This window comes from Parasteatoda tepidariorum, chromosome 7 (assembly GCF_043381705.1).
Source record: "Parasteatoda tepidariorum isolate YZ-2023 chromosome 7, CAS_Ptep_4.0, whole genome shotgun sequence".
Lineage (NCBI taxonomy): Eukaryota > Metazoa > Arthropoda > Arachnida > Araneae > Theridiidae > Parasteatoda > Parasteatoda tepidariorum.
Window position 1 is genome coordinate 63,822,677 of NC_092210.1, and position 24,082 is coordinate 63,846,758.

General features: G+C 29.5%; 1 protein-coding gene across 1 annotated transcript in view; it reads right to left on the reverse strand.

Annotated features, from left to right (window-relative positions):
* The window catches only part of LOC107452671 (prohormone processing protease amontillado), a 274,223-nt gene that overhangs the window by 90,427 nt on the left and 159,714 nt on the right, over positions 1-24,082 (reverse strand). The window contains exon 2 of the mRNA XM_016069221.4: positions 3,395-3,499. Coding sequence (XP_015924707.1) covers positions 3,395-3,499 — 105 coding nt within the window. The remainder of the gene's footprint in view (positions 1-3,394; positions 3,500-24,082) is intronic.

Consider the following 24,082-nt stretch of genomic DNA (forward strand, 5'->3'; position numbering starts at 1 on the left):
TGACTAGATGACGGCCTCAGCAGTTTTCCGGCAGGAACGAACATGGAGGTCGGCATTTTGTCGCTCGTTGTTTAAATATTTTATGATACCAGCAATACTGTGAATTTGCAGACTGTCGGCTTCGGCTTGTAGAGCGTTTCTGACTAGTACTTCTCGACCGGTCACTTGTACGGGCTTCCAACCGTGCGAGACGAGCTGTGATCTCTGTCAATAAAGACCGTAAATCCGTCTGATCCGTCGAATCAGCAACTACGCTGACTGACTGTGCGTTAGTTGTTGTAGCCATGATACCATCCGCCATCTCTGCCAGCTTGTCCAGGTTATCGTTGGAAATCGCCAAAATCTGTTGAACGTTAGTAGGCAATCTCTGCAAAAATAAAGATTTAAGAATTTCATCGTTAATTCTCGCTCCGGCTTTATTCCGCATCTCCAGAAGCAGTCTTGAAGGACGGCGGTCGCCAAGTTGCATCCCCGAAATCAAATCCCTTAAGCGTTGAGCTTCAGATTCAGCATATTGAGAGCACAATCTTTTCTTAAGTGCGGCGAAAGGCTTATCCACAGGTGGACTGATAACAATGTCGTTGATAATCGCCAGTTCCTCCGGTTGTAGAGCAGCAACTACATGGTGAAATTTCGTTGATTCTGTACTTACTCCCGCAAGAGTGAACTGACTTTCTATTTGTCTGAACCACAATTCTGGATTAGCTCTCCTAAAAGGTGGCGGCTTTACAGTGACACGAGCAATTTGTTGATCAGCAGCTTCAGTAGATTCGGGCATTTTTCGCATTAATCCAAAATTTATAAGTCCAACAATAGAAGTAATTTGTACTCACGGCTTGCCAAAAAAAACTCTAAAACTTGAAACGTACCAGCATTTCCCCGTAATCCATCAACTAGTAGAATTTCTCAAAAGCAGTTTGCAGAAACAGAAATATACGTGTTCGTTTACAGGTCACCAATTGTATATGCTTCGGTGATGGGAATGTAGACTTTCAAATGAAAACAATATGGCAAAGAAACATCCTCTTTAATATTGAAAGAAAACAAACCATCTACGAAACTTCACAAACTCCAATGAACAAGTTATTCTTTAAAAACATTAAAAGTTGTTATTAAAAGAACAATTAAAAACTTAAACTTTTGATTGTAAATGGCGCATACTGCAGGTGGGCGTCACCGGGAAGAATTGGGATATCGGGACGAAGTCTCGGACGCTGCACAACAACCTCTCTCGAAGGCAAATTGTCATCTGCTTAAATACTGGACTTCAGCCTTTTCACTCCCTGCCTTGGCCGCCGGTTGATGCTCCTCCGCCGGTATTCATCCGCGCAGGAACTATTTCGGTTCGTCCTCCTACCTCCGATCTTCGTTCCCATCCTCGATCCTTCTACCTCAGTTTTTCCATGCAATCTGAGCTGACGCAACCAACAGCCTCTACAATAACATTACTGTTATGTATTTCATGCACCACACGTTCTTCGTTTTTCAAATTTTCATTTTTTAATTATTATTCTCCATTACAAAAGCGTGATTTTTAAAAATATTATTTTCTATTTTGATTTTTTTTTTAAAAATTTTTTGTGAAATTTCGAGCAGTTGGCATTTCTGTATCGATATAAAAACGCTAAAAACGAACATAATTCCATCTTCTTTCCTTTTCTTACAATCTTAGTTTTTATGTTCATAGACAATACATGTATAGGCAATTATCAGCTAAGTTATCTTCCTCTTTACAGAAGAAAAAAAATCAGTTGGCACAGGCAGCCCTCTCTAGATATTTATTTTAAATCAAAATAGTTTCCAAAATGAAAGAAATAGGTAAAAGTAACTACTTAATATTTTTTGTCTCTTCGAATGCTATTTTAATATTAATCCCTTAACGATCGGTTAATTTTCAAGAAAACGGTCATAAAAGTGCCTATTTTTTATTAGAGCTATTTGATTAGTGCTGACATCTAGTTTAAAATAAACTAACCATCTACAATTACCTTAAAAATATCCTGGTACTGCCATCTGGTGTGTAAAATGAGAAATAAAATGTTTTCCGGGCAAAAGAAATGAATTAGTTTTATTCTTATTGGCGTGTCACTACTGAACACTCCAGCCCGGAGATATCTCGGGAGCGAGAAATAGAGGGCGAAACCTCACCCCGTCATTTTCATGGGAGCGAGAAGGAAGGGGTTAAATGTCTATACTCGTTTATAAGGAAGAATCAAGCAATTGCTGCTAAAAAATTTCGACCGTTTTCCTGATAAAACTGCAAGAACACTATTTCACAGATGACAAGTCTCCCTCCATTTTGTGAAAAGTTTCATATTCGTCCTCTAGATCAAAGTTATTCAGGTGTTCCTTTATTTCTTTTTCTTCTTTTTCGTACGATTTTCATGCTTTGCGTACAGACGAGAAAGTTATGTTTCGTATCCAATAACATTTGTTTCAATCGGGAACATTTGGCTTTCATTTGGCATTTACTTGTCATTACTGGAGTCGTTTGTCTTTCCGTTCGAGTAAAATGTTGGCGAGTCAATAAAGATTTATCATATGTTTTTTTCCCCTTTGACGCAAAAGGTGATTGCCAAGCTTATGTTCCCGAAAAAGTTGTTTCTGTGCATGGTCGAACATCATAAATCACCAAAATGAGATGAAATTGTCTCTCCATTGGTCTTCTCAAAAATCACGACACCCCGTGGTAAATGGCTTTTGATTTCAATTCCTTCTTTACGATATCTCTATTATAATACACTTTATAATTTTCTTCTTTATAATTCATTTACTTCTTAGTTCAGGACTGCGAACTACTACGCGTTGTGAAAAATGTTTTGCAGCAAGCTAGATAATTAAAAACTAAAGCATTCAGAATTTTTGGTTATTTTGCTAAAAATTATAATACCCTCACTTCGAGAGAGTTAGAACAAGTGAACAAACAATGTATAGAGAAAAAATGCTTGATTGTGATAACTTTTGATCATTTGATCCGATTGAGTACATTTTTGCTGCGAATGATACCGAGTAAAGTTAAACTTTGTTTTAATGAATTTAATTTCCCAAAACGTGTTTTGCTTAAGCTAATAAAGCAAAGTCACTGGTGACAAATAATATTAAAAAATGGAAATTATTTTTGCTCTCTGTATTGTGGTAACAGTTTTGTGGTGGAGGGAAGAAAGCAGGGCAGTCTGAAACCATGGTAACGGGAAGGAGAAAAGTACAGAGAGAGGAGAAATTGCTTAAACTTGAGACGCCTCTTTGCAAAAAGTATAGTTGGGAATAAAGTTACCTTTTTTTTTAATTAGATGTCTTTTTTTCCAGTCCTCGAATTTAATTTAACTTTTTGAAACATTTCACTGGCAAAATTTATCTCTTGCCACGAGAATAGGAGAAAGGAAAAGGTACGTACCAAAGGATCAGATTTCAGTTTTCTGGTGTGAGGTATGCTTCTCTTACGTCGGACATGAGGCATAGCCCGATGAACAAAGTGAAAGAACTGTTTAGAGCCTAATACCTAAAAATAAGCAAGAACAATCGCCATTAGATTAATATGATACGGATTTTTAAAATAAAGATGTGACAGCGTACGAAGGACTTGATGGTAATACAATGATAAGCCACACTTAATCTAAAGGTTAAACTTTTTTAATCAAACTTTTGTTTTTCATATTGCTTTCAGAAAGGCACTTTATAAGTTTCCAAAAATTTTATTAGATAACAACATAAGAAAAAAATTGCCTTATATTTTAAAGAAAATCATGTTATTTTTCTAATTAAAACCCTCTTAAATCTTCGAAGGGCTGTGGTTTACAAAAAAGTAAGTAAAATAATGTAAAATTTCATTTAAATAAATTGTTCAGCTAGAGCTAAACTAAAAGAAATTTGACGATTCTGGTGTTTTATTTAAAAAATTTCTGTCACTCCAAGAGTTAAGAAACGTTTTTATAAACAATTTAAGAATTTGGGTTATCATTATATTGCTCCAAGCCATACATGTTACGAATCAATTTTTGAACGCATAAACACATTTATTTAACCTTTCTTCAATGTAGCCTTCTTAAAAATCCTCTATATTTAAACAATTCAATAGAGTGTAATACTGTTGACATTGTGTTATTTGTTGATCGGTACAATAGAGCGATATCAAATGATTTGCAAGAGTCAAGTTAAAAGTTTTTAAGAGAACAGTTTCCACGAATGTCTATATTTCTTGTGATGATATTATATCCCTATCATCTTTGACTATAATTCTTTACGGTCTATACCAACTACCATCAACGGAGCATTAACTAAACCTATCAAAACACCTTTCAAAAATTTGGAAATGAATTCAACTGCTCAGAAAGAATATAATGTATGCATTTAGAATGATGCCAGTTTCGTAAGTGAAAGTTATGCAGTTAATTATATATTGATTGAGAATTGTAAAATAATATAATTTTCAATTTCGATTTTTAGAGAGTTTGTTTCTGGTCGACAATGGTCGACATTCTTTAATTGTAGGTTATACAATTTTTTATAAAATTTCAAAAGATGTAATTTTACACGTCAAAGTACTGACTTTGAGCGAAATTAGTCAAATAGATTGAATTTTAAAAACACGGCTGTTTTAAAATTCGATTTCTCAGGAACTATTCGACCGATTTCACTCCTCAAAATTTGTATTTTGCCATGTAAAATTATACTTTTTAAAATATCGTAAAAAACAGTATATCTTACTATTCAAATTCTTAAATAATAATAAATATCTACCAAAAGTTATATTTTTCATGGAATTATCTTTGGATAAACGATTTTATAATTGTAAGCAAAATTCTTTCAATTCGCTTAAAATGTTTTCGAGATATGGCGAAATGCGTAAAAAATGAAATTAATTTAAGGGTTCTAAGCTTTGGATCGCTCTCCTAACTAAACTATGGGGACCATATTTCCCAGAATGCCGCTACTCCCTATATTTTAGGAGTCAGAAATCCAAATCCGTCGAAAAAAAAAGTACGTTTATTCAGAAAAAGTAAGTCTTTGTGTCTGATTTCGTAACTCAATATATCATATGCGCTATTTAATTAGCATATTTGAGGTCATCTACTTGACTCATTAAGATTGAGTCCTCGAACGTGAAGATCGATCATTAGATCAAAAGTTATTCAGGGTGGTTCCTTTTTTTATATTGTGCTACGTACATGTACACAAATGGTTGTGAAAAAAACAAACGAACAGGAAGTTCAAGGAAATTGTAATATACTTTGGTTTTCAGATTCTAGAGTAGAAATATCAATAAGAAAATACGTAAGGAAATATTTCATAATCTTACAACCGAAAAATGAAGAAAAGGATCTGAAATAGAAACTTGGTGCCCTTAGAATATTTCATATAAATTCTTTGAAAGGTCTCGAATATTGCTATAAAATTCCAAAAGGGTAACTCTCGATATCTTTGATATGTTAAAAGAAACTAAAATCAGGACGAAGAGGACTTTTTGGAACATGAATATTTCATGTTCAAGCAGAAGGAATATTCGCGTTGGAATGTGAAGGCTTTGTTATACGATAAAAGCCAGAGGCATAAAATTCTAATGTAAAGAATTTTTGGATACCAAGATTTGAAATATTTACTTTTCTACAGTTATTAAAGACTGAAGCTTTTATTCGAAGTCAAAATTTTTTATTTATGAGTTCCTCCAGAACATATGGCCTATTCAGCAGAAAAGTGTGAAATTTGTGCCCTTTGCCTTTATTCAGTTTACTTTTCCTTCAAAGAATTTCTTTAAAAAATATTAAAACCTTTCATTTACGCTTTTAAAGGCATTAAATTTATTACGTTTTATGACTAACAGACTATCCTTAATGGTAAAAATGTCACTTTTGTTTTTGTTATAGTGATATTCCAATGTAAGCAATATACTATTACATTTATTTTGTTGCTTTGAGCTAAGGTTGTTAGAAATATCGAGGAAAGGTTCGATAGTTTTCCCAATTTTTCCAATTAAAATCTATTGTAGCTGAAGCATAAAGCTTAATCAACCAAAAACAATCTAAAAGATATGATTTGATCTATGGTTGAAAAGATCTATGGAGGTTGTATGAAGACGCCAGTGAGAAAACTTAAGCCTTCTATTGGGAAGGGGTTAAANAGTAAAAAGATGAAAAAGAGGAAGAAGCAAAAGAATTCCAAGAATTCCTTGGATATATATATATATATTGCCTCATTAAATTGTCTATAAACAGCTATGGTCAATAAAAACAATAATTATAACTGATGTACTTAATTTGTTTTTATAAAATTTTGGTACTAGCCGATAATAGGTCGCCTTTTCTATGTTTTCAGATTTGTCAGCATGTTTATTTCTTGAAAAAAGCACCACGATGCTTTTGATTTTTGCAAAGTTTGCCTATCCCTAATGATTTACACCGGTAATACTGTTTTCCTAATGATTTATACCGGATTTACATCAGTTGATGTAAATACAGTTAATCTCTATTCTGATGGGAGGAGCTACAAAAACAGTTTTTTTTGCATAATATAATAACGTAAAGTCACCGGGATGGGCAACAAATGATAATAAATAAATAAAAATGAAAATATTTTTACTTAATTAATTTAAGAGATTTGTGGAAAACCAGGTAAGTGACAATTTCAGAGAGGCTATAATCAGGGTACGATGAAAAAACATGGCCTCCTAACTATTTTATTACTGATTTCTAAGAAGGACTAATAATTCTTTTTGCCTTATTTTATTTACTACTGCTTAATTTGAAAATAAAAATCATGAGAGCATACTAGCAAATAATGTGGATTAGTTGCGTTAAGATTAAAATGAAAGCAAAAACAATTTTGTTATACGAAACACACATTATTGATGCAACCCCTTCATGTTATTTTCACCGATTTATAAATACTCCGAACTTACCTAGTTCTTCCACTAAACTCGTTAATTGTTTCGGTACATACCTCCCAGTTTTGAGCATGATTTCGCAGTGTTGTCCAGTACTGATTAATTGTTTTTTTAATTCATCCCGTACAAAGAACGGAATTATCTGACATGAATCCGATTAAAACATTATATCAGAAATAATCCGAAAAACAGCAGTAGCATGAAATTATGGAAATTATTCAATATATAAGGGGAGCCGAAAAGTTATATCGTATCGGTGCAATTGATATTTGTTATCAAGTTTTTATTTTTAATCAATAATGTATTCACCCTCGTTAGCAACAACCTTTCAATGCCGGATCTAAAATGAAACGAAATAGATCGAAAAAAACGAATTGGTTTTTAAGACTAACGGATATTTAATGTACCGAAACGACATTACTTTCCGGTCCCCCAAATATATATACATATATACACCGAAGAGCCATTACATTATGACCACTCTGCTAATAACATTAGCCCTCAAAACTGCTAGCACCCGCCATGGCATTCTGGCATTGATTCCACAAGGTGCTGATAGGTAGTCTGAGGTATCTGGTACCAAGCGCTCACCAACTGATCCTGCAATTCCTTCACATTGCGAGGGGGTAGCATGGCAGCTCGAATCTGGTTTTCCAAGTAGGACCACAAATGCTCTATTGGATTAAGGTCAGGTGAATTTGGGGGCCAAGACATGACTTGAAAGTCACTGGAATGTTCCTTGACGATTCGACCCTTATGACACGGTGCATTATCCTGTTGGTAAACACCATCCCTCTCAGGACAAACTGTTGCCATGAATGTGTGAACCTGATCTGAAACCATGTTCAAGTAGCTTACAGACGTCAGGGATTGTTCTATGAGGTTCTATATATATATATATAGAATGATGCCAGTTTCGTAAGTGAAAGTTATGCAGTTAATTATATATTGATTGAGAATTGTAAAATAATATAATTTTCAATTTCGATTTTTAGAGAGTTTGTTTCTGGTCGNATATATATATATATAGTTATTCCCATAAAAATTCACGTACCAAGACAAAATGGAGTAATTTTACGTTCAATACGTACATGCTAGTTCGATTAAAAAATAAAAGCAAAATGATGATTTATTGTAGAAAAAAATACAAAGAAATGGAAGTCGAATTCTAGGCGCGTTTTAGAGGTATCTCGGAACTTGAATTTAAAAGTAAACATTTTCCTCCTCTGTTATCATTCTTTAGATTTTTTCATAAAGTGTTTAAATATAATATTGCATCTCCTATCTGATTAAATGTCGATCCGGAGTAAAAAGATGAAAAAGAGGAAGAAGCAAAAGAATTCCAAGAATTCCTTGGAGAAATTTAATAGTCCAAATATTTCATTTTCAAATATGACAAAAATTGTAAGTTCTTGTAAGGTGAGTAACATCTTGAAAAGTAAAGTTTATATTTTCTCATTATAGCGATGAAATGCTAGAACTGATTTAAAAGCTATCCTGTGTCTTAAGAAAATAAATGCCGAATTCAAACAGTTTGAGCAATTCTGTAAAATATAAGATAGAAATAATATCAAATTTTTTAGACCTTTTAATAAAGATAAGAGTATCAAATTTTACTAGATTCCAAACAATAAAAAATATCATGTTTAAAAATTGAAGTAAATTAACGATCTATAAATAATTGCTTGAAAACGTACTATATTGAAATAATTGTTTGAATGATTGATTGATTATCGAGAAATGTAGAAGGCTATATGAGGTAAAAATGGTATTTGTTTGGCAGAAAAAAATGCGTTTTATTGAGCATTTGGGTACAAAAGGGAGAAAAAAAACGCAATTTGTGCATATTAGAAAAACAAATAAGGAAGGTGTTTCATTAAAAGAAAATCGTTTTTAGTTGGGGATATGGTTTTCCCAGACGACGGCCAGCAGCATGGAGCATCTTTGAGGTATCGAGTCATAAAGGGTTATTAATGAGGGGCTGGGATATTCTGTCCCACTACTCCAATAGAGCTGTTTCCAGTTCGTGGAGTGTTTGTGAGGTGGTAGGCGTCCAGCAATTCATCTGCCTAAAATGTCCCAAGCATGCTTGATTGAGTTCATGTCCAGAGAACACGCTGGCCAATCCATTCGTCTGATTCTTTCCGTTAAAAGGAAATCATTAACACGATATGGTCATTCGTTAACATGAAGTCATCTCCAATTGCTGGAGAGTAAAGGACTATAATAGGTCTCAGGATCTCCGCTCTATATCGGTGACCGGTCAAAGCTCCATTTCGAATGATATGGAAATAAGTGCGCCAATTAATGGAGATGCCAGAATAGACAATCACACCCACACTGCCAAATCTTACACTTTCGAGCACGAATGCATGATTGTTCTTAGAGCCACGTTCCCTCCAGATGAAAATACTCCTAATATCAGGATGAACGTAACAACTTGACTCGTCGAAATAATGAATATTGCGACAATCAAAATTTACTACTATCAAGTGATTTTCTCTAGCACGTATCCTTTTAAGGGGCCCATAAAAAATCACTTTTCACAGTATTTAAATTAAAACTGCGTAATTTTGATACTGTTTTATTGGGTACCAGGCATCCTAATTATACCTATAGTATTATATTTGGTATCTATTTAAACTACATCGATGGCCATAATACCAAAAGGGCTTACTAAAATAATTAACTTGGTATCATCGGTGTCAATAATGGTCACTTATACCATGGACGAATTAAGTACCATTTCTCCATTAATTTTAATTTTTTTGTACATAATTTTTTTTCACTTCAACTTGTAGCGATTATAAAAATAATCAAGCATATTTGGCACCACTTATAGTACGGCGATTTCTAACAGTTCCCCTAAAAGTAATAAGTACCTTTTCTCCTTTAATTTTGCTTTTTATAGTATATAGCACTTTTTTCTAATTTCAATTAGAATCTATTACCAAAATTATTTAAGCGTCATTGGCGTCAAAATTTTTAATTTTTTATGGTTTTTCTAAAATGAATAAGTATTTCGTTCCAGCATTTTTGCCTTTTAGTACAAAGTTTATTTTTTATTTTAGTTAGTAAGTATTACTAAAATTAAATTGGCGTAATACGTGTCAATAATAGTATAGAGATTTTTTATGTTTCACCGAAATGATTTAGTACTATTTCTCCACTGAGTTTGCTTTCGGTACATAACTTTCTTTATTATCTTACTTTCATTATTTAGTACATAACCTTCTTTATTACAACCAGTTTTATTTCATTCAAGTTTATCTAAAAACATTTTACACACATATAAACACACTGTAGAAAAATATCAATAAGCAAAATAAATATTAGGGTTTCAATAACTTTATAAAAATTTAATTACGTCGCTTTTACTACGTTAAAATTGGTCATTGAGTTTATCTGAAACGAATTAAAACTAATTAAATATTAAAGAACGTTTAAAAGACTGCTTTTCTTATTAAGGAGAGCTATAAGCTAGCAACAATCACTAAGACACACATACTATCGTTAAATTATTTTGAAAAACTGTATCGTTTGGAGATTAATTTATATCAATGGAGAGTTTTAAGTCAATGAGAAAATTAATTTTTTTTCAAACGTCTCTAAAGAACAATTTAAATAAAATTTTTATACGATTTTTAGGATCGTGGAATGAAATTCCTTCTTTCATACATTATCCAAATTCTAGACAGTAGCACAAACGCTTCTGAAATTTTAAGACACACACGCACGCGCGAAAACTCCTCATTTTATTATAGATGAATTTTTATCATAAATAAAACATTTTGGTAAATTATTATTGATTTATTCAAACTTCATTTTCATCACTTTTTTTCTCCAATTCATTATTAAATATAGTTTTTCACGAATTTTTATCTTTTCAAAGATTAGTTTTTAAATCCCATTCTGTACATGTTCTGTCGTCTTCTTTTTTATATATAGAGCTTATTATTTTATTTTTAGTTATATTTTTCATTTTTAACGTGTTTCTGCGCTTAAACAATGAAACTAATTGCTTGTAATTTAACTTTGTACATGAAAGCGTGGATTTTTCTTGTTTAATTATGTTTAATTAGAATATGATGTTTTTTCAAAAGCTGATTAAACATTTTTTTTTAAACTTCAAATTAAGAAAAAAAAATCTATTCGAACATTCGTTGCATCGATCTTTCCTTTCTTTTAAAAATTTATCTTAAATGGAATTTTTTAAAAATTCTTGAAATCTATTACGTTAAATACATTTTTTATTTAACAGATTTTTTTGCTTACTTTTTTTGAAATGATTTTTTTACTTGATTCCTGAAAAAAAAATGCTTAATGTACGTTTTACAAAAATGTCTGAATTAGAATTACAATGAAATAGAATTAAACTATATAGATTTTTTCAAGTTAAAAAAGATTTTTAACATTTGAAAGGGATGTAGAATAAATATTGTAAGAATTTATTAAACGGTAAATCTTTATTGCTTGCAAAATATAAAATAAAGGCCATTTTAGTGCACTAAAGGCCATTTAATGCCGTGACTAAGAATGCCGTGACTATTTAATGCCGTGACTTCTTAATCGAACGATTTTTTATATAATTTCTTTGCAATCAATATTACATTTTTTTTAAAAACTTAAAATTAAAAACATCAATTATGATTGTTTTCCACATGAATTTTATCAGCAAGTTATTTTATTTTTAATTATTATGATAAGTGTTCTCAGGAAACTCTAAAGTTTTGTTATCAGCAGTTAGGATCTGGGGCTTCATCAGTATTTTTCCTTGCAATGCATTCTAATTTTATGGAATGACTTAAGACAATAACTAATGATAAAAATCGCAGGTTTAAGATTTTGAAAAGAAATTATAACAACTAACACTAGCACTAAACTACTAAGGCTAACACTTGCATAAATAGCACTGAGAAACAATTCTTTTTTTTTTGCATGAGATTTTTTTAAACAGATCTTAGATAGTTTCGTATCGCTGATTTCAAATCAGCAATCGTTTCTCTTCCCACGCTACAGTTTATGAAAAGATATTTTTAGTCAATTTTTTGTCGAAATGTGTTAGTTTAAAAACGTTTTATTTAGCGAGGGGGGGGCGAATAAATGTAGTGACAATTCTTCAGGGGAGTTAGGCCACATAATTAAGATTAAAAGTGCATCGGAACCAGCGTCCGGAAATGTCATCATATGCAGCTACGAGCACTTGCTATTTTATTTTAATTTATGACCTTCGTTGAACTGCCGACACAATTTTATGGGTATAAGACTACTAATGTTCAACTCCGCAGCTTTGTAATTTTGAACCCAATTCAGAAGACAAGGGAAAGATCGAGTATTGGGAGAAATTTGCCTTCGCAGAGGACTTTTTGATGGAGCTAACACGCATTTGCGTTACAAGGAGAGGAAGACCACGAGAACCTCCCACGGTTAGCCTGACGGCGAAGGGACTCTAACCCATGATCCTTCTACCACTGAGGACATTTCACGTCTGCACTGTGGTCTGTGCAAGCCAGAGGCGGAATTCATATCGACTGGGATTCGAACCCGGTTCGCCTCATTGCAAGGCGAACGCTCTATCCCCTGAGCCATCGCTGCTCGGCACTTCCTATTATAAAATTTTATATTCTAATACATATTATGAGCTGTTTCTTTGAGTGCTTCTGAACAGTTCATAATAGGGAACCACTCCTAGTCGGCATCTCTTCTTTTGCAGTTTTAATCCTGATGATGTGCTCTAACTCCCCAAGAAGTTGTAACAGAATTTACGTAACCCTCAGTTATATCGTAACCCTTAGTTAATATATAACATTTTTAAATTTGTGTATTTTGACAAAAAATAGACTAAAAATGTCATTTAAAAAAAAATCTGTAACTTTAAGAGCAAAACTAATTTAAGATTTGAAATCTTCCACCCGAATTAGACAAGATCATGAATTTGCATAAATGCAGAAAATTTTTTCTACAGTGTAGATAAATTTTTAAATTCTAAACTTTTTGATTCAACTATTATATATTCTAACTTATTGATTTAAAAAACAGTTTGTTTTTTAAATCAATAAAAAAAAGTATTTTTCAGTGATTTATCTTTATCTTTTTATGGAAAATATTAAAATGAAAAATATTTCTTTCTACCATTAAATATTTCCTATAAAAATACATTCTGGAATTTATTGCTCGAAACAGACTGCAATTCAGTCACTGGTGTTTCGGTTTCTTTCAAGAAAAAATATTTTTTTCCGCTGTGCGTGATTATCATAAAAATGATTTTAAAAAAAGGGATCACCCCCAAAAGGGCGTATAGCGAAAAGTCAATCCAATAGTTTATATTTCCTCTCACGTTTGGCGAAAAAGCATTACAAATTTTATCTTGATAGGAAGAATTCATTGATATGGTATGTGGTTACATATATAACAGCAATATAAATAATGTTAATATAATTTTGATTCATAAAATTTCTTTTAAAAATTAAATTTTTAGTTTTTGCAAAAGGAAAAATTATATTGACTAAAAGTATTATTTTCCATTTTGAATCATGTTTTCTAAGTAAGAGATTTATGGACATTATGTTTTATGTCAAAAAGTATAAACATTTTAAGGCAGCCATTTGCAATTTGCTGTTATTTTGAAAATTTCAAGGATACATAGTTTTTATTTTTCCTGAAAAGTAACGAATATTTAACATAAGGAATTATTAAATTCTTGAAAAAAAGTGTACCTAAATTGCAAAAAAAATTATTTTTATTTACGATGGAAAATAGAATAACGTAAAGACAAATAAATATAGTTTGTTTTATTAAGTTGAATCACAATAAGAATAAATTACTAGATTAAATCATAGCAGTTTTCATAACAGTCCACAATTGTTATATATAAAAAAAATTTGAAAACAAATTTCATTTTAACAAAATAATATCTTTAATACTTAATTAAAAAATCAATAGACTTTGCACTCGTTAAATTAGATTAAACTTTTTTCAATCCATCAATTAAAATAAATTATCATTTAGCGAGTTAAATCAACACATAGTGACATTATTTTTATTAATTATTATTTATGGAAGTTTCTATACAACTAAAGTTAGGTGGAAAAAATACTGGGGAAATTGTCGACCTTATAAGATTCTTTTTTATAAGATTAAAAGATGAAACAAAAAATAAATAATCTGCAGATAAAAACTGCACATTAACATTCTTGGATAAGAAACGTTAAGGCAAGCTTAAAATTTAAGTTAAATTAGAGAAAATGTAAGTTAATTTAAATTTAATTACATGAAATTCAAATTTTATTAAAAACTTCAAATTTAATTAAAAAATTAAAATAATAAGTAACTTTTAAACTTATTAATCACAGTTTTTTAAGTAAATTTAAAAATTCACATTAACTGTAATTAATTTCGACTTCATTGCAATGTCAAAACATGATAATAATTTTTATATTTGTAAATAATATAAAATTATGCTTGAGAAAATAAATTTTTTATATGTGATGAATATTTTATATATTTACGTCTTAATAATCGAATCAAGCATAAGTTTTGAATAGTTTGGGGTTTGAAATGATTACATTTATGTGATTTATTTTAATTTTCTCGGAAATATTTTTCTCTATATTTTTTTATACCGATTTTTATGATTCTTTAAAAAGTAATACTATAACATATATTCTTTATGCATTTTTTTTAATAAATTATTTTATGTTTTTCCGCTAAGAGCCTTATTTTTAACTTTTATTTACATTGAAAACAAATTGTAGATTACAAATAATTAAAATCTATTTAAATAAAGCGAGTATATTATCATTTGTTATTTAAAGCACAAGTAATAATTAATTTTTACGACTATGATTTAAATCCATAAGTCGACAGAATTTTTGATATTTTTACATAAAAAAACAACTTCATGCCGACTGAAAACTTACTTGATTATGTTACATGACAAGGAATTTATTTTATAATATGTAATTTTAAATAAACTTTAAATATTACAACTTGCAATTTATTTAAATTTTATTTCTAACAAAATCAAATCGGAATGAAAGAAAACTTGAAAGAATAAACAACCAAATCTTGTTCAAAGAAGTAATCAGAAGAACTATTTACTTTTTTTTACCTTTCTTATCAAATAAAATAAATTTAATTCTAAATTAAAATGTTACTTAAATATAACATAAAAGCACTTAACTAGTTTAAAATATTGAAAACCCTCACCCGATTTCCCGTTCCGATTTCTTATTTAGAACCCTCATGACTTAAGTGAATAATTTTGTTTCTGAAAATAGTTTTGAAGGTAATTGAATTTTAAGTTCTTTTTGTATCTTATTATCTGACATCCGGTAATCATATAACGCAGATATGTGAAGAATTTGTTTTCATTTTTTCCCCTCAAAAGTAGTGTTGATTATTAAAACTAATGCTCACGGCATATTTTGCGAAAGATGTTTTCCTTTTGAAAATTAGTGTTCTTAGATAAGCGAGTTATTAATTTTTGTTGAGAAATTATTTTCTTTTTATTTTCATTGAAATAAAAATGCATGTTTAAGTACAATGAGTTTATATTCTAAAACTGAATCCGTTTTAAAGTTTTTTACTTTTGTGCCTTAGAGGGAAAAATTAATAAAAAATGAACTTGTATTAAGTTACATGTGGTTTTATTTTCAAATAAATGTAGGAAAGATAAATACAGAATTATAAAAAAAATGAATGAAGGAAAAATTGAAGAATGAGGAAAAATGAATTATGAAGGAAGAATATAGCAAAAAAATAAATAGAGAAATACGTAGGGGAAAAAATATTAAGATTTCAAAATCAGTTTAAAATGTTTGTTTTATCAGTGGCAAATAATACAAAATGAATTAATTTCTACGCTTCATATAATAATTCTAAGGTTTTATGATAAAAATATAACTTGTTTAAATCGATATTACTTAAAACAACTAGTTTTAAAACTTAATTGCCAAAAAAAATATGAAGTGAAGCAAAATAGAATTGGTTACAGTTAATCAATAAAAAATGACAACCTAAATAAATTTATTCTTTAAACTGAATCCTCGGAAAGTTTTATCTTTTACATTATGTTTGGCATCAAGTTTCGTATATTGAGATGGTATATTTAATACAATTTTTTACTAAAATAACTTTATCTCATTCAAATTGGTTTTCATCTTTTCACAAATGCAAATTGTAAATCGATATGTAAATTGTATTCGATATGCACACCGAAAATTGATCTGCAAATTATAAAGTGCTTGATTTTGACAGAGTAGTGTGTGGGCTTTGTGCTATTAACTTTAATCCAGTGTACTTTAATTTATTGACAAGAAAAGTTGGTTTAAGATCAGTTCAAACTATATTTTCATTTAAGATACAAAAATGAGTATGAGTAAATCTGTGAAAAATTGTTTTATTTTGCAACGATATTCAGCTAGTAAGTAATAATTACTGAAAAAGAAGGTACCGTGAAACCCCTCTCAACAAGTGACCAGAAGTCTTATACAAAAAAGCACTTTGAGATTAATAATTAAAGTGTAAATATATTTTTAATTTTTTTGACATTGGAAATATGAAGTTATAAAAATACTCAAGATATATATGCTGATACCAGCGATTATACGCCGTTAGAATTTTGATTCTTAAATTAAGGTAAAATAGCCGGCAACAGTCTGTCCATAGAATTAACCGTAAAATGTACGCTTAGGAGCACTTCTCAGATTTACGGTTTTGATTACCTTAAGAAATTAGGAAATACTATCCTTTTTTGTGATAATCAACTTCGTGGTGCTGCCATCTGTGCGTGAAAGTGGGAGTTTACTTTTCTAATAGTCCATGATCAACAATTGGGGAGAGAAGGACATTGGAAACTCTTCATTTGTTGAAGGAATGGAACTGGTGTCAACTCTGGAATTCAAACCCCCATACAGTTGGCCATGAGATGAACTCTTATTATCCCTCTTAGCTACAGTAAGTACCCAGCTGCAAGGGACTAAGTGGCCTCATATTGTGGGCTTAGGTTGGTGCGGAAAAAATATCTGGTTGTTGGACCGTATAAGGTGGAAACAGTCAATAAACGATTTTTCTCACAGTTAATATTATGGTTTGAATAGCATCTTTTTAATGGTTATTTGACTGTTTTGGTTGAATATGGTAAAATAACATTTAATTTAATTGTTATTTAACCATTTTTTTTAAAAGAAATTTCTAACAATGTAGAATGTTTGACAGCATCAATTTTAGGCCGAATCAATTTAATGAAAATCCTGTGCTTCATCAAAAAATTAAATTTGGTAAGTCGACAAATCAGGTAAGGAATGAATCATTGACCCGGGAATCAACGAAAAAGAAAATCAACATTACAGCGAGTCAACGAAAATGAGTTAATCACCAAAACAGCCAATAAATGAACTAATTCCTAAACATGCTATCTCAATTATTTTTAATTTTCTGGTTCATTGGCTCATTGATTTATTCATTTATTGATTCACTAATTCCTTGTTTCGTTGACTCATTGGATTTTCACTAATCAATTTATTACATTGATACTATATTTTATTTTTTCCTTGACTTTCTAATTCGCTTGCTGCTTATTCGTTGATTGGTTTATTTATTAATTCCCCTGTATTTGCTGATTCATTGCTATACTGATTCATTGATTTAGTCATGAATTCGTTTTATGAGCACGATTTCGTTTTGTGTTGATTATGTAATTGCGTTACGTACTCTTATAGCTGTAGTAATTACGTATTTTCACTGAAGATTACGATAAGAGATCAAAATAAAATTTTAATTCAGATTTTTCTTAACCTTGAATTAACACGAAATTACTGATGCATTTCAACGCTTCGCACATTTACCATCGCTAAAAAAGGTTTTTTCTATTTACAGTAATATTTATAAAACATTGAATTATATTTCAAACACATAATTTGATTCATTGTTTAACAAAAAGATTTGTGTAAGGTGATGATAGTCATAACACATATGTTGTCCAAAATAAAACTTTGAAAAACAACTCCAAAAGCATGAAATGTTAGAAAAGAAAGCGTGCAGTATGTTCAAATATGAAATTATGCAGTATAGTCTAATATGGAAGAATGTAATAAGAAACTACTTTAGAGCTTGAAAGAAAGAACTTCATAAAGTTTCAAAAAACAGAATGAATTTAAATGTTATGTCCTGGAAGTTTTAAGTTAAAATTTAATTTAAAACCATATACGTGTTTCTTTTGTACTGGAGCAATCTTATCTTGAGCTTCGAAATTAATAATTTTCTCTAAACATGAACAGTTTCTTTTATTCTTAAAAGAGCTTAGATTAAGACGCTTTCAATCTCATCATCCTTTTCAGCAACTTAATTAAATTTGGAATAGTTAAAAAGTTCAAAGGGAAAGCAATTAATCTTGTGTCGTCAGTTCGAGGAAAAAAGTGTTTAAGGTTGCGAGAGCTAATTACTATTCTCTTTTTTTAGGTAGCCGCTGTGAGTTCATCTTAAGTACTTAAAGTTTTTTTCTATATTTATTTATTAAAGAACTGGGGTAAAGCACATTTTATTTGCAATTTAATCAGATTTTACAAGGCTGGATTCTGTATTTAAAAGTGAAATAGAAAGGATTAATTGAAATGTTTTCGCGAAAATAGCATTGTTTATGTCACATATTTAATAAAAAGGGCATTAAAAGTCCAATCGATCTAAACAAATCAACAGAATAATAAAAAAATTCCTTATATAAATAAGGAGAATTAAAGTTTAATTGCCATAAAAAGTTTGCTCGGATACCAATGCATTTTCATTTGCGATTTTGCTTTTTAAATTTTTATTTAGTTTTTGGTTGCTATATGAACTCATTAAATGTGTTTTGATTAGTTACTAATAAGGGAAAAAAATATTTTCTAATAATTTTTTATTTTAAGTTTATGTACTGATTGGTTTTACACAAAGCTTATCAGCTTATTAGCAAAGTAATTAAAACTTTGTTTATAATTGTAAAATGCCTTAAAATTAGCCTCAAGTCTTTAGTTAGGAAAAATAATCAAAGCTAAAAGTAACTAAAGTAAATGCCATTAAATGTGGAAAAAATTTTTTTTGAAGGAAAACAATAACCAAAGTCTTCTATGAGGGAAGTCTTGATCATTATTCCTGTTTCATTTTTAGCTATAGTAAATCACGTAATGTTTGTTCTATTTAGCTATGCCAGATGAAGGCATTCGAATTTTATAATATATCAAAATGTAATGTGGTAATAGTATTTATTTTCATTTTTTACTTTTATCTTTCTAGTTATTCGTTAAAGAAATTTGGCAACGGTTTATAATCTGCGAAAAACTATATATTTTATAAAGAAGGTCTTAAAAATATTGATCTTAGCAAGACAATTTAGTATTAAAATGACTTTATACCACATGGTGTTAATTTTTAATTATATTTCTTTATTAGGACCAAAGTATTTATATCCTACTTTTAATTCAACTTTTCCTCTTATTGATTGCAGATACCTTTAATCGGAATTTAAGTTTTAAAATATATTTCTGTTTTGTTTTAAAATTTATGATTTAAAATTCGAAATTTAAACTTCAAAAACTAAAAGGTTAAAGGAAAACTATGAGTAATACTGAAGTATATCTCAATCATAATGTAACTAAAAATGTATAAATAAGCGAAATAACTTTTATTATAAAGTTGATGATGGTGGGAGATTCTTCAGTAGTAAAACATGTAGATAACCCTAATTTAGTTATTAAAATAATTATTTTGCATTACATATGCAACAAAACTCGATAAAGTACCTAATTAATTTCATGAAACACAACATCTGGACAACAATTGGTATAAAGTTATCCCTTAAATAACAATTTATAATTGCTTCTGCTTGTGTGCCTTTACAAAGCGATTGTCAATGTTTAAATAGTCTCATTAGACAGAATTTTTGAATATTATGAGAATGATACGCAATTTGATTTAAGTAACCATTTGGACAAATTTATGACATATAAATATCTCATTATTTAAGTCTGGTTAATTTCGTTTATTGACCAAAGGTTAAGGAAATGCAATATAAAAATGCCCTATAATGTATAAAAAATAAGAAAAGTAAAAAATTATCATTTTTGATGCTCTGCTTAAAAAAAAATATTTTAACTAATTTTTTTTCATCGCATTTATTAGTTTATTTTCTTCTAAGTAAACTAATTCTATCAAAAAATTTGATTTCTTGCCATTATTTAGATCACGGATTTCAACAAGAGGGTGAAGATGTTCTTACTTGCTTCTAGCACTTATAGAGAAAAAAAAAATCGAAAAAATAGAAAACCAGGTATTAGTTGGGGTTGAACACTATTAAGTATTATTTAAAAAGTATTTTATGGTTCATGCTTTGTCACTTTTAAATTTTTATACAATTTCAGCAATTGTTTTACTTTTTTTACGTTTGAAATCAATTTTCATGGCGAAAAACAATTAGCATTTTTTTTTTGAATAATTTTTTTGGAATATAATTTCTAGAATTCCCAATATTTGAATTTCAATGCATTCTTGTTGAGTAAGGATTCCATTTTTTTAAAATGGAAATCGATTTAGTTATTTATCAAGGAACTGCTACGTACTTTTACCCATTCTTTTTACTTCAGGTTGATTTTTGATTATGGCAAAGAAAAATATTTCTTAAATTTTAAAATTAATTTGTAGAATTAAAAAAAATTCCATATCAAAGTACAGTAGACAATTAAAGGATTCAAGCAAATTTGTCTGAAAATTTATTAATTTATTCTGTAATTTATTAAAATAGTACACAATTTAAAAGTTTTTTTTAATTTCCAATATTCTGCCTTTAATTAATTTTCTATTTTGTCAAGGCCAATTCGTAGTCAAACATTTCACATTTCAAAATGAATCACCTGAATTTCTTAAAACTTTCAATTTTAAATTATTTTGTAGAGAAGATAAAAAAGTTTATGAAAATTAATTCAGTAATTTTGCAGGAAACAATCTCAAAGCTTACTTTTATTATAAAAAGGAATGCAGAGAAACAAACTTTCTTTAAGCCTTATCAAAAGAATATGGCATTGAAGATCTTCAGTAAATTAGAGAGAGTGCATTAAAAGCAATTTTCTCGGGACATATAGTTGTTTATGCAGATCTATTATGACGTTACAGCGGATCTAAGTCGTAAGAAATATTAATGGCTTGTTTAATGAAAACCTCTTTGATGGAAAGTGCTTTAACTACAGCCATATCTTAAATGGGTGGAAATTATTAAACGGAGAGAGGAGATCATAAATCTAATAGGAACTATTTGAATAGGACATATCTTGCATGTGCTTTTTTATATATAACTCATAAACTTTTTTTAAGCACAGCATGAAGTCCGATGAGAAAAAGTGTAGCCATAATAAATTGAAATCAAACCTTCCTAGTCTTTTGTTTGAAAAAGTTCATTAAGTTAGCGAGATGTTATCTGCATTTTGGAATAATTATTTTTCTTTTCTTCCCAGGATCGTCCATAATGTCATAATATGTAAATTCCGCTTTATGGAAAGACTCACGCGTTTTTTTCCTCCAGTATTTATGAGCACTAGGTGTGTATTCTAACTAAATCCATGACGCAACTGTAATTCTCTTTTTTTTTTCTTCTCACATTTCACGATGAAATTTCTCATTTTGTCCTTCTCATTAAAGGTGATGGAAGCGGTTTCCATCTCCGCGCCCTCATTTTATTTAATGGCATCATTTTAATACCTGTAACTGCAGCCATTCAAAAGTTAGGATAAATCGTTTGATTTAATTTGACAAGTAAGGATTTCATTTATTTAATTATTAATAATATATAATACTTAAACAGTTTAAAACCGCATGTAAATATCTGGAAAAAAGAAATATCCTTATAAGGAAAATAACACTTTCCCCTATTTCATGACGCTGAATCTGGGAGGGAAGTGAACCAAGGGCGCCGGTAGAATAATATAAAAGGGGGTGCAATCCTCTAACAACCCCCCCCGAAAAAAAATTAAAATATTCTGCTATTACATATTGTTCTGTTATTACATATACTTTCATCTGTTAACTTTTTCCAGGTACAATTCTTCATTGTTAGCAAGATATTTAAAAAAAAGTACAAATTTCTTGTACTTGCAAATTTTGCCACGAGAAACTGTATTGATGGCTCTGGCATAGCTACTGATTTGAAACACAAATAACTACAAACAGTAGTTTCGTATACTATCGTTTGTGCACGCTTAACATTGGTATTTATTGTGTTGATGAAGTTGTGAGAAGTCAGTTTGTGTTATACACATTTGTTAAACTAAATAACTAATAGAAAATATAATATTATTTATATTTTATTAAATGAAATTTAAAAATATAGCTTAGATATCTGCCAAGTTTGTGCATGCTCAGTGCGCATAAGAAAAGAATCAAAGATGACTCAGAATTCATTGAAAAAGTTATAAACAGATTTGGACAGCAAACAGGACGATTACAATTCTTGTTTGATTAAACAATTTTTTAATTGTTATGTATCAATAATTACTTATTTGTTTTTCAATAAAAATATGTTTAATAAAAAAAATTTGTAATAAAATTTTTCTGTATCTCTTTAAATGTTTAAAATAAAAGCCAGGGGAGTGCAAGTGCACCCCCCTCCACCTCGCTGCCGGCGTCCTTGAAGTGCACTCAGAAACATAAAATGAGAAAATGATGCAGCTTTCAGGCTTTTATCTGAAGCATTAGGTCATACAGATCAACAATTAAGGATAAACTAGTTATTAACTGCTTATCACAATTAAATATTAACATTTTTCATCCATGTCTTCCACATAAATTTTATACTTTTTTCTAGAAAAATTGCTTATAGTTTTATAACTCTTAGGAATTTCAGCATAAGGATATTTTTATTTATTTTATAGCTTTGATTTTTTTTACAGACAGTTACAAGCAACGCACATATGTAGACAGATAATATTTTTCTTTAGAATTAATAAAAGTTTATGTATTTTTTCGAAAAGAGCTGTTACAATTGTTAAACGAATTGTTAATTTTATGTTTTATATGTTTTTTTTCTTAAATTGAATGTTGAACTGAAAAATACTCTGAGAATTAAATGTGGACAAGCTACAAGCTACCAGAATATGGTAAAATATACCGCGTTTTTACATTTATGGAAATACTAAAAGGCTTGGTAGTTCTTCCGATCCGTTTTGGTGATAATTTTCGTAAAATTAGCAATAAAATAAAGTTTTATAATAAGTGACATGATTTAAAAAAACAAGGAAAAACTTGTTAATTTATCATTACACTTTAAAGCATGGCATAAAACCCATTTATTCGATTAAATTCACTTTTAAATTTTTGTATTTTTTACTAATTAAGGGAAAATAAGGAATATAATTTTGAAAACCAGAATTTCCAACAAACCGACCATATTGATAGGAAAAATTATTTAAGGAATGGCTTAAATACCATAAATTTAGACTTTATTAATCAGAATTATGTTTTTTTTATTTATTTTCACCAGAAATGTCATTAACATGCAGTGCAGTAATTATACAAGAATTTCTTTCACCATGCTCTTCATACTTAAACCAAATTTTATAACAAACAAACCATAAACCAACAAACAACCACTTAAACTTAAAACAAACCACCAAATGTGGAAGCTAGAATTAATCAAATTATTTTTCTCTTAAAGTTTCTGAGCTTTAATAAAAAACATTTAGATTCTCTTTTCACTTCAATTCCAGTTCATTAGAATTTAAATTATTTGATTAAAAATATTGACATAACTTTCTATGCATTGTGTGAGGCACAGCTATTTTACTTCATATGAAATGCAAATGCAAAAATTTATTAAAATAAAATGCCTTCTTCTTCATGGGTCAATAATTGAAGACACATTCATCCAAAAAGTACTAAAAATATTTAAAAGTAAAATAAATGTTTCTCATTTTGCTTGCTACCTTTATTTATTTTAGGAAAAAAATAATCTTAGAGCTCTAAAATGTGCCATTTTTTCGAAGTATTATTTAGAAAATTGAATTGCATTAAAACAATAAAATTTTATCCTTGAAATAAATTATCATATTTTATTCTTTACAATAACTATGAAAACTAATGTAGGGAAGGGGAAAAAGTTTTAAGATCTTAAAACAGTTTATTTTTCTAACAAAAGGGTTGCGTCAAAAAACGTTTCTTTCATATTTTCGTAAAAATGATGCAATT